This window comes from Lynx rufus, unplaced genomic scaffold, assembly GCF_022079265.1.
Source record: "Lynx rufus isolate CCGP_SWC_20201006 ecotype Redwood Valley unplaced genomic scaffold, mLynRuf1.p SCAF_1, whole genome shotgun sequence".
Lineage (NCBI taxonomy): Eukaryota > Metazoa > Chordata > Mammalia > Carnivora > Felidae > Lynx > Lynx rufus.
The window spans coordinates 27,430,374-27,444,368 of NW_025814823.1; the positions used below are offsets into that span (position 1 = coordinate 27,430,374).

General features: G+C 44.2%; 1 protein-coding gene across 2 annotated transcripts in view; it reads left to right on the plus strand.

Moving 5' to 3' along the window:
- ENOX1 (ecto-NOX disulfide-thiol exchanger 1) overlaps nt 1-12,071 on the plus strand; it is a 206,585-nt gene extending 194,514 nt beyond the window's left edge. For both annotated transcript variants that reach the window (XM_047078969.1, XM_047079041.1), the window contains 2 exons: nt 1,691-1,776; nt 11,940-12,071. In XM_047078969.1, the coding sequence (XP_046934925.1) occupies nt 1,691-1,776; nt 11,940-12,071 (218 nt within the window). The remainder of the gene's footprint in view (nt 1-1,690; nt 1,777-11,939) is intronic.
- Nucleotides 12,072-13,995: the final 1,924 nt, after the last annotated feature.

A 13,995-nucleotide genomic window follows, 5' to 3' on the forward strand; every position in this document is an offset into this window, starting at 1 on the left:
AAGGAGGGGAATAAAACAACTCCACTTAAGTGTATTAAAATGGCTATTTGCCACTTAAAGATATTAAAACTATCAATATTACCTTTTACCACTTGCATTATTTCATAAAAGAACATTTTAGCAAAAAAAGGAGGAATATAATTTCAGAATAAAATGGTAGTGCTTGGGGTGCCTGGGAGGCTCGGGGGGTTAAAGTTTCCAACTTCTGATTCTGGCTCAGGTCATGATCTCGCGGTTCATGAGATCGAGCCCCACATCAGGCTCTGTGCTGACAGTGCAGAGTCTGCTTGGGATTCTCTCTCCCCCTCTCTCTGTGCCCCCTGCCCCCTGCTCATGCTTATTCTCTCTCTCAAAACATTTTTTTTTTTAATGGTAGTTCTTTACATCGCAAGAAAAACAGGTCTCTGAAAACTGAGGTTTTAGCATTATGGAGAAATACGATTAATTATTTCTCTCTTCCTCATTTCACTGTAAACCAGTACAAACCTCATGTAAGCAGTGTTCTGAAGACAGGTCTTTGAGAGCAGTGGTCTAGACACTTCGGTTCTCTGTCCTCGGACTAAAGCTAAACTGGGAGTTTTTCTTTAAATGCTGGCACTCATCCCAGAGCATCCCAAGCATCACACAGGAGGTCAGGAGGCCACGAGACCCTATCCCAGATCAATCCAGGGTCAGCCTGCGATTCCCAGGGTGACCTGGTGCAAGAACGATGTGCTCGTCTAGGGTTCATTCCACCTGCGTGTCAAACAAATGCAGCTCTTTTTTTGACCTTCAGCTCTCAGGCATCAGAATTTCCCAATAAACAATGTGAGGGCTTAAAAGAGAACTCAAACAATGTCAGTCTGAACACCGTTTCATAACAAACAGCAGCATACAGTCCATGAAGTCGACGTCCTCATTTTCACTATTTTGATTTTGGATCTAGGAGCAGGGAGGATAGAGAGGTAATGCTTTCACTTCAGCCCCGACACCAACCCCCGGCTTTTCATTTGTCAGTACAATGTTGACAGTTGATTTTCACAATGGAAAAGACTTCTGATTTATACTCAGACTCCAGCCAAACCATCCATTCCTGGACCTTTTAAAATGATCTTGTAAATTACAGCAGGGAGGAGAGAGTAAGCCGGTTCCCTTTAAACACCAGCAACAACGAGGGGGAAATAAAGGCTTCGGAAAGGATTTGTGTTTCCTTCAGTGGCAGTTAGGGGAAATGTGGATTAAATACTTTTCATAACTGGCAGCTGTAATTATCAGGGAAATCGGAGGCCGTGTGATCTCTGACACCAGCTGTATGAGCCATTTTCATACTGCAAAGCCCACTGAGAGAAAGAAAAGAGAGAATTTTATCCTCCCAATAACTACAATTTTATATTGGTAAATCAAGCATAAAATTGGTAGCTGAAATGCTTCCAGGAGTCTTTGTTTAGAAATACCTTCATTCATCTGTATATTATCTCAGAGTCTAGCTTTTCTAACTACTGTTATTCCAGCAGATAGAGTGTTGTGTTTGCCATGTTACTATGACTGTCTTCAGAACGGGCTGCTATTAAATGCTTGTTGAGTGCTGCTGAAAATGGTGAGACTGTAACTCAGGCTGACAAAACCATCGCTGGGGTTAGTAAAGGACATTATCTGACTCCGACTCTGACTTGCCTTGCAGTAATGCCCAATGTTTGTCTTTTTAACCCAGGCATCATATCAACGTTTCTTCATGTCCATCCTTTTGGAGCCAATATAGAGTATCTTTGGTCATACATGCAGCAGCTTGACTCCAAGGTAAATTCTTTTTCTCAAGCGCACTTACGTTGTTGGGATTTTGCATGTCAACTCCTGGCTGCAGGTGGGCCCTGTGTGAACTGCATCAGGGATCCAATAGCACCTGGAGACTTATCAGGACTTCTCCGCAAGGCCCTCAGTTTGGGGCCGATACTTGTCCTTTTTTCACTTGCATTTGTCTTTAGAGAAAGAAAAGCAGTTATCTACAATGACCGTGACTTTCAGCAGGTGCCAAATGGGGACATGGCATATGAGGGGCTTAAAATTACAGGTTCCCCAAACCGGGAGAAATCAGGTCAGGGTGGCTAACGTGGCATTATCTTTAGGCCAGATTCTCACAGGGTTCTGTGGTAAGAAGTCCACACAATAGGGAGAAAATCGCCTCAAACAACAAAGATCTGATACGACTCTCGAGAAAACTGGATTAGCGGTGGGTTTTCAACATTACTCTCTAAATGGAAAAGATGATTGCAGAATTATTCTCAGCTCCACCCCACGAGGGCCACACCCAGAGTCAGGACTCACTCTTCATTTCTCTGAGGCTTGGTTTTCCTCCTCTCCGCATTAGCTGTGCCCCTGACCCATTGCGATATCTGTGTTCTACAAGATAGAGGACAAAAAGAGCTCAATGCATGTATCAATTGATGTAGCAAATTCCAGGCAACAATGAGAGGGGCCCCAGTTGAAATAGTGTCATTAACCAGCACTGCCTGGGGAAGCCCTGGAAGGGGATGGACACAGAAGCAGAGAGTTGAAGCCCGCCACTGAGCAGCTTGTTAAATGTCCTGCTGGGAGGGAAAATGGAAATACACTCTTCCATAGAGTGCAGCAAAGTGCATGGAATGTGTAGGACCAGGCCCACGGCCCGCAGTTCTAGGACCCTGACAACACACGTACAAATCATTCTAAATCTCCAAAGGCCAGTATCAATTAAATTACTGCACTGGGTTCTCAGTTTGAGTCACATGATCTTACCGATTCATGATGCCATAACTGCTTGGCCTTTCTAATGGGTCTTAAACTTCCCCTCTGACAGAATCATCTGGAACCAAAAGTATTTTTCAGTCACAGAGATTCATGTCCATTTATTCTCTCACAGCTGGTAATAGGGTAGACCAAAACAGAGTGAAAGGGGATGAGGCGATTATAAGATTCTTGAAGTTCACACTTGTGTTACTGTCTCCTTTGCAGCCTCCCCTCATGTGGATGGGAGGGATAGAAAATGCTCATGTGGATTCAGATAAAATGAGAAGGATGAGCTATACAATGTTACTTTGTTGAAATAATACTTTGTTGAAAATACTTTCTTGAAGGGTTTGGTTTTTTTCCCTCACCAATATCGTTAACATCAACCCTACCTTTGCCTGAAAGATGAAATGAAATACCACTTTCCCCAGTGTGGCGTGACACAGAATAAGGCCTCGAGAAATTATTCCAATCATTGCTATTATCCTTCCCTGGTATTGTTGACATTTCTTTCCTTCCCCTTCCGGAAATCCCAAGGGGAAAGCCTTTGTTGGGAAGCAGTTGTTGTTTTAGTATATATAGGGAGATGTGGGTGGCAGAGGGGGTGGGTGAGGATAAAAATCCCCGGTGGGAGTGATAAATAATGAAGCATGTCCCTCCGGACAGAGTGCCCATCATCCATTTGTTCAGGCAAGATTTGTGTGGTCTCCCTTAGTAGTCTCTGAGGAGAGAATTCACGCACCTGGTCTCTGGCCATTAGATGATTGGCCTTTCTGGAAGGGATTCTGTCAAAGGGAAGTCCATTTCATCTCAGACTGATACTTTTATTTTAGAAGATAAAGAAGAAAGTATTTCCTTCACAGAGGAAATACATGGGGTCCCCCCCCCACCCCGGACAGCCCTCCATCTCCTGAATGAAATGCCCGGTAGAGCAGTCAAATTGTTTCCTCATGCATGAAGCAAAAATTATATAGAAAAAGTGCTCTGACTAAAACTCCTAGGTGCCAGCGATTAGACCAAATATTCTCTCTATCCCAGTGAGGCTGAAAGGGTATTTAGACTGCTTAATCCAGAGACCAAATTACTGCTGTATACTGGAATTCTATATCCTCAGGGCTTTAAACAGAAAACAAAATAATGAGAGGTTTGCCCTTTAAGTACCCACCAGGGCCTTGTCCTTGCATCAGCCGCCAGAAGGCTCAGAATCCTGGAGCCACGACCAGCCCAGTGACGCCGAGGCTGGCTGGTCCAGCGACCTAGTACTCCTGCCTCTGGTTAATCAGAATGACTTGGGCATCACCGCCCCCCCACCAAGTTTCGGTTGATGCTGCACCAGGGCCACGGATTCAGCCTGGCCTCCACTGCATGGAGGGTTTACTGACTCTAGGTGGGTTTTCAAACTTCCGCTTAGAGCAACACTGTTCGACATCAGACAACATCACCATTACAACAACTATCAAATAATATTTAGATTCTGCCTCCCCCAGTGCTGACGAGAACAAGGAAGGCAGGCAGCCTGTAATGGAGCTGATTTTATTAGGGTTTCCCCAAAGGCCACATAGGAGTATAAGAATGATTAGAAATGGAAGAAGAGCCAGGAATTAATTTAAATTAGGCTGGGCATGTGAATTGCACATGGCTCCTAAAAGTGCGTGGCCCAGTAATAGGCCATTTTCCAGTTAAATATTATTCCCGCTCTTGACAGTGATGTTTGCATATTTTTCTCTTCTCGGCCTCTTCTAAGCCACCCACTCTCATTCACTCAGCCCTCTTGTAGGTCAATGTGGCCGTATGACCATGTCACAAAGATTCACTCAGAGGAAAGCAGAAGGTGGGGGGGGCGGGGAGGGGAGATGGCTTCCTGAAACTTTGCCAAGTCAAAAGTTGTGCCCTGGGCGCAGGAAGATAAGCTCAAAACAGGCAGCTCTATCCTGCGATGGTTTCTGATCAGAAGCCCCCCCACGTCAACCCACTCGCTGATCCTGAGCAGCAAGGAAGTCACATTGAGTCGAGCATTAGCAGATGAATATCTCCTGTCTTACAGTCAAGAGGAGGGATTCTTCTGCTCTTCCTCCAATTTACGTGTTCTTTAGGAGTTAAGACCCAGTTCTCCCAAGTGTGTGTGGCTGTCCCCTCTACCCATGTACAGCCTCGTCCCAAGGCCCACCAAATAGAATATTTGATTCTGAAAACCAGAGTCAACATAATATGGCCGCCGATGCTGGAGGATTTGCAAAGACCTGCCATTTTGACATAATACCACCGTTGACCGACAGGCTGGGTGTTCATAGGCAGGTGTACATTTCCCACCAGAGGGGCACTAAAATATCTGGTCTGTCCTGAAGAGATTCAAATTAGCCTTAACTGGAGAGCATTCTTTTCCAGACTATAGCTAGGCAGTAACGGTAGATGAAATGTTCTCAGTGGTGTTTGTAAGGTTCCCCTCCCCCTACCAAAAAATCTTCAGTATTATGCATATTCTAGTGTTCTCCTAAGTAGCCACTTGTCACAGTATGTCGATGAGTGCAAGAATTTTTTGTTGCTTAGGCTACAATGAATGTGTTTTTTTAGATCTCACAACACCTCTGGAAAGCATATGATAAGTGAAGCATTGGAGGTAACAGCACTTCATTTGGCTACATAAAGAATAAAAAGGAAGTTGTTCACACACCGCCGGAGAAACTGACGGGGTTGCCAGGGACCCAGTAAACGCTGGGATAATTCACTGCTTTGCGTGAACCCGGCACCGTCCTAGGGACCAGGGAGGAACAGGTCATGGCGAGGGCACAAAAGAAATCTAACAAAGAATGCTGCTCTCAAAAAGTGTGTAGTCTAGTTGAGAGAATATAAAATACTTATGGAATAACTGAGTAATCAGACAAACTAACAAGCAGGCCAATCTTTAGCGAGACAGAAGTTGGAGAGGGGCGAAGTCTGTGCAGGAGGCATCCCCGAGTACGTGCTGTCACACTTCCCTCTAGGGTGCTGTAGCCACACTGCTCTCCTCTCCTCCTTCTTTCCTTCCTGCCTCTCTCATTTTCCATCCGGATCCTGTCTTTTCTCCTACTTAATCTTCGTCCTTCTTTCTTTTTCCCCTTGTCTCTTTCTCTCCCTCCCGGTTCCTCTTCCTTTCTTCTCTCTTCCTAATTCCTCAGTTATGTTTATCTTCTTTCCTTCTTCCTCTCTTACTTCCTCCTTGTGTCTTGCTTCCTCCTCCCTTCCTTTCCCTTCGTTGCCCATCCGCATTCTGTATTTCTCTCTGCAGAAGTTTGTTGCGCGGTGTCTGTGTGCTGATGCCATGCATCGCCCAGGGATATGAAGAATGAACAGGATTTAAATGTGCACGAAAAGCCAGCCGTCAGTTTATCCTATGGAAGGAAATCTGGTTTTGCAATTGGCTTCTCTGACTCTCCAGCTTTGACAAAGCCTATGCCAGTGTCTTTTCAGTGCCTCAAACAAGAACTCCTCATCACTCGGCTTCCCTGGCCTGACTGATATGGGACACGGAGCCAGCCAGCCCCATAATAAAACTGATTTATGTCTGCTTGTGTCAATTTATATACACGCTCAGAGGCCTGGCAAAGAGGCAGTGGGCTTGGGCTGGAGTCAGCAAATCAGAAAATAAATCAAGCAGATATTACAAATTACCTCTGCAGTGTTACCACCACACAAGCCCCTTGGTTACACAGAGTCCTTTATTCCTTCTCATATTTTCTGTTCTTTTTTTTTTTAATTAGAACAAATCAATCCTTTCTAAAAGAATAGATGTCAGACTTGGAAAATTTTAAGCAGAACAGAGGGGAAGGGGATCCACTGACAATACCAAAGGTTGAAAAGACGCAGACCACCAATTTCCTGGGACAAAAGCAAGCTGAGTAAAAGGGTGATAAAAGCATCATGTCTATGACGATCCTGCCCACTTTCCAGGGCACCAAATACGTGGTGTATGTGTAAATGGGGCACAGCATGTCCCTACCCTCTATGGCAGGGCCACACAGAAGTCTGTTAGCCACGTGTGTTTGATTCTGCTCCCAGCACCCACGAGAAGACCGCAGCGCTGTGAAAGCAGGGCTGGATTGGGCGTCGCGAGCCCTGCACCAAGTTTCAGCCCCTCTGCTCATCAGCAGGGCAAGCATACCCTCCCTGGCCCCCCGTGGGCTCCCTCTAGGACAAAAGGGCACAGAGAAAGAAGCCCCGACCTCGGAATGGATTTGGGGGAGGGAACCCTGTGCAACTGATGAGGGGGCAGGTGCATTTCACTCTGAGCTCGGCCAGTGAGGTTTTTCTGCTCTGTTTTATGTGATGACCCCACGACTGCGTCCTCAAACCCAAGAAATTATCAGCATGAGATATTACAAAGGCAAAATTATGGGAGCGGACAAGCTATGTAGGAGGAGGAGAAAACAGAATTAAAGTAAATGAAAATATCTAATGTAAAAATTCTTTGGCCATAGGGTAAAAAAAAAAAAAAAAAGAGGACCAATTGAATTCTCTCTTTGTCTTGAAAATCCCAAAGTGTGATATATCATAAAAGTTATTTTGTCAGGGTAGAGGAAGGTTTAAAAGCCATCAGACTAACTTGAAAGCGGTTTCTCTTTGATCTTTCTTCTGGCATGAAATAGAAAACGTCTTAAAGAAATGCTCTACAATTTATCTGAGAGCCTCATTAAATGGATATTTTAGGTAGGGGTTCATCTGAGGTGGTGGGTTCTGTGGTTATGACACATCCCTGTCCACATGATTTACATCTTTACGGCAGGGTCGGGCAGTTCCCTTCCACTACCTACAGTAACTTAGCATTAACGACTCATTTCCATTACATTGACTTCCAGCTCTGTCAAAATCTAAGGAATTGGTCATCCAAACTAAGTCACCCTAAGAATCTCAAATCTCAGTGCCGCTAATTTATTTGTGTGACCGTGGGCAATTTATTTAACAGCTCGGTGCCTCAGTTGTACCCTCAACTAAAATGGGTTTTTACGGATTACCGTTGTGTATTGAGTGACTTAATATATGAAAAGAACTCAATGGGTATTGAAGAGGGCATCTTTTGAGATGAGCCCTGAGTGTTGTATGGAAACCAGTTTGACAGTAAATTTCATATATTGAAAAGAAAAGAAAAGAAAAAGAAAAGAAAAGAAAAGAAAAGAAAAGAAAAGAAAAGAAAAGAAAAGAAAAAAAAGAACTCAGAACGGGGGCACCCGGGTGGCTCAGTCGGTGAGCGTCGGACTTTGGCTCAGGTCATGATCTCGTGGTTCGTGGGTTTGAGCCTCACATCCAGCTCACTGCTGTCAGTGCGTAGCCCGTTTCGGGTCCTCTCTCTCTCTCTGTCCCTCCCTCCCTCTCCTTCTCTCTCTCTCTCCACCCCCCCTTGCTCTCTCTCTCTCTCTCTGCCCCTCCCCTGCTTATGCTCTCTCTCTTTCTCAGAAAATAAACATTAAAAAAGAAAACTCAGAGCAGTATCTGGTGCACAGTAAGAGGTAATGAGTACTGGTTGCCATTTGTTTTGTGCTTTAAAGTACACAGGAGATCTATCAGTTCGAGATCTTTGCCACAGCCTAGAGGTCAGATGAATTTTAAGTAGCTTACCCAAAGACCAGTACTAACGTATGGCGGGGCCAGCACGCAAATTCAAGTCCTCAGAGCATTCGGTGAGTTTCTTTCCAATTCCCTTGTCTCGCAAAGGAGAAAACACCCAAAGAGTTTAAGTGATTTAGACAAGATGAGGAAGCTGGCTAACGGTCATTCCATGACCGGATTCCAAATGTTGTGTCTCAACATTTCTGTCTTCCGGCAAGTGAGGAGTTTGCTTGCTTGCTTGCTTGCTGAATGAGCTTTCTGATGAGATCATGCACGTAAGACACACACTGTGTGCCTGGGCTCCGGTGAGGACTCAGGCAGGGTGGCTACCCCTCTCACCCTGCATGCTTCTCCTGCTTCCTCGGTGGTTAAAGTCTAGCCTCAGGTCGAAAGACATCATGGAAAACAAGACTCCCCATGATTTGCTCGCTGTTCTGGTGAACGGTTTATGGGGAGGCCTCCAAGCATTAGCAACGGAACGTGCACGGGCTGGTCAGGTTGGGAATTCTCAGTTCCTTGTTACTGGCGTCGACATCTTTATCACCTGCCCTCCAGTACACGGACCCCTCCCCCAAACAGGGAGACAGCGACCAGGAGGATTATTTCCAGTTCCCACTCACAGTCCCCCACCCCCTGTGGCAGTCGGCATTAATGTTGATTGAAGAACAAGGCCAGGCCAGTTCTGGATCTGCACCCCAGCTCCACAGTTAGTGCCTCGGTTATCCTGCGTAAGGCACCGAATCTGTCTGGACCTGTTTCCTTGCGTGTAAGTCATTCCCTGTCTTATGAGAATGTAGTTGAGAATTAACAAAAGTGTTTTCAGAAGTCTGGCAAGCGAAAGGTTTTCAGGAATTATGAGTTGTCCCACTTTTCACAGTCGGCCACAGGGCTACTGCCCTGACCTGACCCCGGCTGGCCTCCTGCATAGGTGTTATCTTTAGGTCAGACTTGTTAATTTACCCTCAAGAATTCAGCCTTTTCTCTCCTTCCTAATGAACAATGCAAAGTCCCTTCCCTCCTCTTCCAAGGGAGATGGTGGTTATCCTGAAAACAACCCCCTGATAGGTTGGCTGTTACCCGGGTCTGTCAGCCTCTCCACGGCTCGGCCCGATCTGGGGAAGGACAGCTTGTCTCAGGGGTATCACTTGAATGCACTGGAGACTCGAGCCTACCATGGATGACCTGTGCTGTCCTCCTCCCGAGGAAAGAAAGGAGGTTGTTAAGAGGAGAACTTGGCTTCAGGAAACTGCTTTCTGGACCAAGTAAAAACTGGGTTGACCACCTACTTCTCTGTACTTGTTTGACTTACGGGCACAGAGCTTGACCCATCTATCACAAAAAGTTTGAGAACAGAGCATCGTATTCTATCAGCATCGCCTTATATGTACATAGAGAGAAACCTCTTGTGCCAGGCACTGTGCTATATTTTGTGTATAAGCCTCACAATTAGGCTGAGAGAGCTATTATACACATGAAGAAACTGAACAGCTATTAAATGACCTGCCCATGGTTACACATCTTGGCCCAGCCCAGATTCAAATCCAAGCCTGGTCTGATTTTAAATCCCCATTCTTAACCTAAATATGCTTGTTCTTAAGCATTACCAGGGGTGATTAGTATATGATTAGAGTGTATGAGCAACATCCCAGAGAGGCTGAATCAGAGTCTCCAGAGAAGAGACTAGGGAACCTGATTTTAAAAAAAAAAAAAGAAAGAAAGAAAGAAAGAAAGAAACTCAGGTGACTGATATTTCAAAAGAAATCACCCCACCCTGGTTCTTCACCCATAACTGCTGAAATCATGCAGAGCTCGCAAAGCATACCATTGCCTAGTTCCTGTGCCCAAGCCCTGGGTTCTTTCCCAGTTCCATGATAAATGCCTCTGTAGTTGACTCCATTTTCTCAGCTCCAAAATGGGGATAGATCCTGACATTGCTGCCCTACGCATCTCCTAGGAGCGTTGTGACAATGAAACCAGGGTGCTAGGAAGGCATTCCACACAGAGCTCACTGAAATAAAATCTTTCAAAATCACATGAACCTTTAACAGGCTTTTGTGGGTTGACCTGGGAATCTAATAATCCCTTTAACATGGCTTCATGGGAAAATGCATTCCGATTTCAAAATAATGCACGCAAAAATTTTAGAATGCGATTTGTTTTAACTTTCAGGGCCACCTCGAAAGGCCTTTTGTTATAGGTCTAGGAATATCAACTATATCATGTGAAATCTTCTCTATGTGAACATTAAATGAACAGTTGGCTTGACTTCCTGGTCTATTCGGTTCTCTCTTTAAAATAAATGTTAAATTTATTTCACATTTAAATGTGAAATGGAAAGTGTAGACTCTAAAATATCTATTCAACGATTGTACCATGAAAAATAATAATAGGTCTGATTCATTAAACATTTCTACATGCCAAGTCTATGCTAAGCCAGTAGTCTTCATACATCATTATTACATGTTGTTATTCCCATTTGCTGAGGCTTAGAGAGACTAATTATCTTGGCTGGAGTGATTTAGCTCCTAACAATAGTAGATACAGGATTCAAATAGAAATGTTAGCCCCACCCTGGTTCCAGGGTCTTAGCCACCTTGCTGTATGAGATCCCCATGCAAATGCATGGATTAGGAAGCAAAGACACGGAAACAAGAACAACGGCTGTATTAGAGCAGACGGATTATGGTCAGATTGCCCTTTATTTAAGATAAAATGAATTATTGGTATAAAACTGTATGTAATAAAGAAAAATTGGTAGAAGAAAAAAAATGCATTAAAAAATTGCCTGGATTGGGGCGCCTGGGTGCCTCAGTCAGTTAAGCTTCCGACTCTTGATTTTGGCTCAGGTCATGATCTCACAATTTGTGGGATCGAGCCCCCAGTCGGGCTCTGCGCTGACAGTGTGGAGCCTGCTTGGGATTCTCTTTCTCTCCCTCTTTCTCTGTCTCTCCCCTGCTTGTGCTTAACTCTCGCTCTCTCTCTCTCTCTCTCTCTCACTCAAAATAAATAAATAAACTTAAAAAAAAATTTAAAAGTACCTGGATTTTAAGAACGGATGTTGAGACTTTTACCATTGCAGGTTCTGGATTTTCATTTCTGTTCCTAAACCTTTATGGTCTTCTGGTCCCTGTGAGAATTAAGGGAAGAGAAAGAAGAGAAGTTAGGGCGGCCAGAAATCTACTCAAATGCCCTTTGGCCCTCACTGAGTTAGATAGAAGATACAGATGTCCTTTGTAGAAGAGGATGAGAGCGCTGGGAGTGGTGATGAACTTGCTCTCAGCCCTCATAAGTCCCATTCTCACCTCCTTTTGTATCAAGGGGGAGAGTGCTGTTGAAGCCTGGCACTACTGGGAAGCTAGCCGTCCACATGAACGGTGAGCCTGGAATTTGCACCCATTCGTCTCCTGCGCCCGCACCCCCACCAGCTGCTCAGGGGACGACCAGGATAACCACGTTCGGAGCTTTACTGGTGCTCCTCTCCCAGGAGCCTTACTTGACAGCCAAGTAGAGAGCGTCGCGTTGTTTGGCTCACCGGGCAAGCGCCTCCTCACCCCACCCCTTGCCTCCTTTCGGGGGAGCCTTGTTTCTAAAAGTGACTTTTCTTCCTTTCTAAACAGATATCCGCCAACGAAATCGAAATGCTTCTGATGAGGCTGCCACGCATGTTCAAACAGGAATTCACAGGCGTGGGAGCGACTTTGGAAAAAAGGTGGAAGCTGTGTGCCTTTGAAGGAATTAAGACGACCTAACTATGAGGAATTAAACAAGTCTCTGGAAGTGAAACCGCCTGAACTCGGCCAGGGCTGTGCGCTGTGAGCACTGGAGGTTGGGGTCGTCCGGCGTGGGGCCCCTGCGGAGCCATCAGAGCCAGACTTCAGTGACATCCGTGGCGTCCTCTTGTGAGTGGAAATGTAATTGTGTACCAGTTCCCTAAAACCAAGCTCCATACTGTGACAGATCTGTTTCCTATGAAAACCAACGATTCCACAGTCATCACGATGGCAAAATCTTAAAATATGCTACATTTGAGAATAGCTCACCGAGCAGAATATGTAAAGTGAATGATGGTGTAGCAATGGTTGTTGCTAGGCTACCGAGTTGTATATCTAATGTATAGCGGAAATCATTCAATGACATTTTCCGGAAAGTCTTTCTGTTTTAGTAAAAAAAACAAAACAAAACAAAACAACAACAACAACAAAAATAAAAATAAAAAAGTAATTTTACAGTGAGAAAAAATCATACCAAAAGAAAACTTGAATATGTGTCTGAACATTTATTGTATTTTGTAAATTAAGTTATATGCTATTCCAGGGACTTTTGCCTTATTGAAGAGGCAGAAAATGTGATTGGACTCCTTGGACTCCTTGCGAATGCTTTATCAAGAATATTATTTTTCTAATGTAACAATTCTCCATCGTCACTTCTTTTAACATGGACTGCATAACAGTTTTCATAAAATGTAAATAAAGGAAAAGCTAGTGCTCCTGTCTTGTACTTGGTATGTAATATTCAGGTTTATGCATCAAAATAAACATTCAGTAAATATTCCTGTTACAAATTTTATAGCAAAGATATTAATTTTTTTCAATAAATATGACTTCTGCCATATTGGTTTTGCAAATTATTCTTTGATACATTGTATTCACCCTTAAGAAGTCTTTTGCACATTATCCAGTCCCATCTCATATCCAACCATTTTTAAATGATTTTCTACATGAATGGCACTGAGACAAAAGATTATGTCAAATAGAAATGTATAAAAACTGAAGTGGGAAGTACCATGAAAAGCAGATTATACAGCATTAGAGTGTATGTCGTTTCTAAAATACCAACACCTTGATCCAAGTATAATCAACATAAATATTACCTTTGTCTGCAAAGGCAAGTACAAAAGAGTCAATTAGTTAATTCCTGGGTTTATTTAGTTTTATGTTTGCTGGAAAGCATACAAGTTAGAAAAGGAATTAAAGAATTCATACCTGGGCCAACAGTTCAATCAGAATTTGGGCTTTCACTATTTCTTTTAATTACAAGTAGGATACAGCTTTCAATTGTATCTCCTTCCTGCTCTCTTACATAGGAATCACAAAAAGGGAGAATTAGAGAGTGGGGGAGGGGCAGAGAGACAGAGAGAGAGAATCCTAAGCAGGCTCCGTGGTGTCAGCACAGAGCCCTACGTGGGGCTTGATCTCACAACCTTGAGACCATGACCGGAGCTGAAATCAAGAGTCAGACGCTTCACCAACGGAGCCACCCAGGCACCCTGATACTAACTTCATTTTATTTTTTTCTCGCGTTCATTTTATTTTTAAATCTTTTTTTTTTTTTTTAACGTTTATTTATTTTTGGGACAGAGACAGAGCATGAACGGGGGAGGGGCAGAGAGAGAGGGAGACACAGAATCGGAAACAGGCTCCAGGCTCCGAGCCATCAGCCCAGAGCCTGACGCGGGGCTCGAACTCACGGACCGCGAGATCGTGACCTGGCTGAAGTCGGACGCTTAACCGACTGCGCCACCCAGGCGCCCCTCTCGCGTTCATTTTAAATGAAACTGTCACACAGACAGCTGAGCAGTGAATTTTCTTTGAAATTCTGAAAAGATGTTCATGATATCCTATTAGGAAATTATTGTCTTCAGGATCTTTTTATTGCGCGGCGTGTTATGTTCAG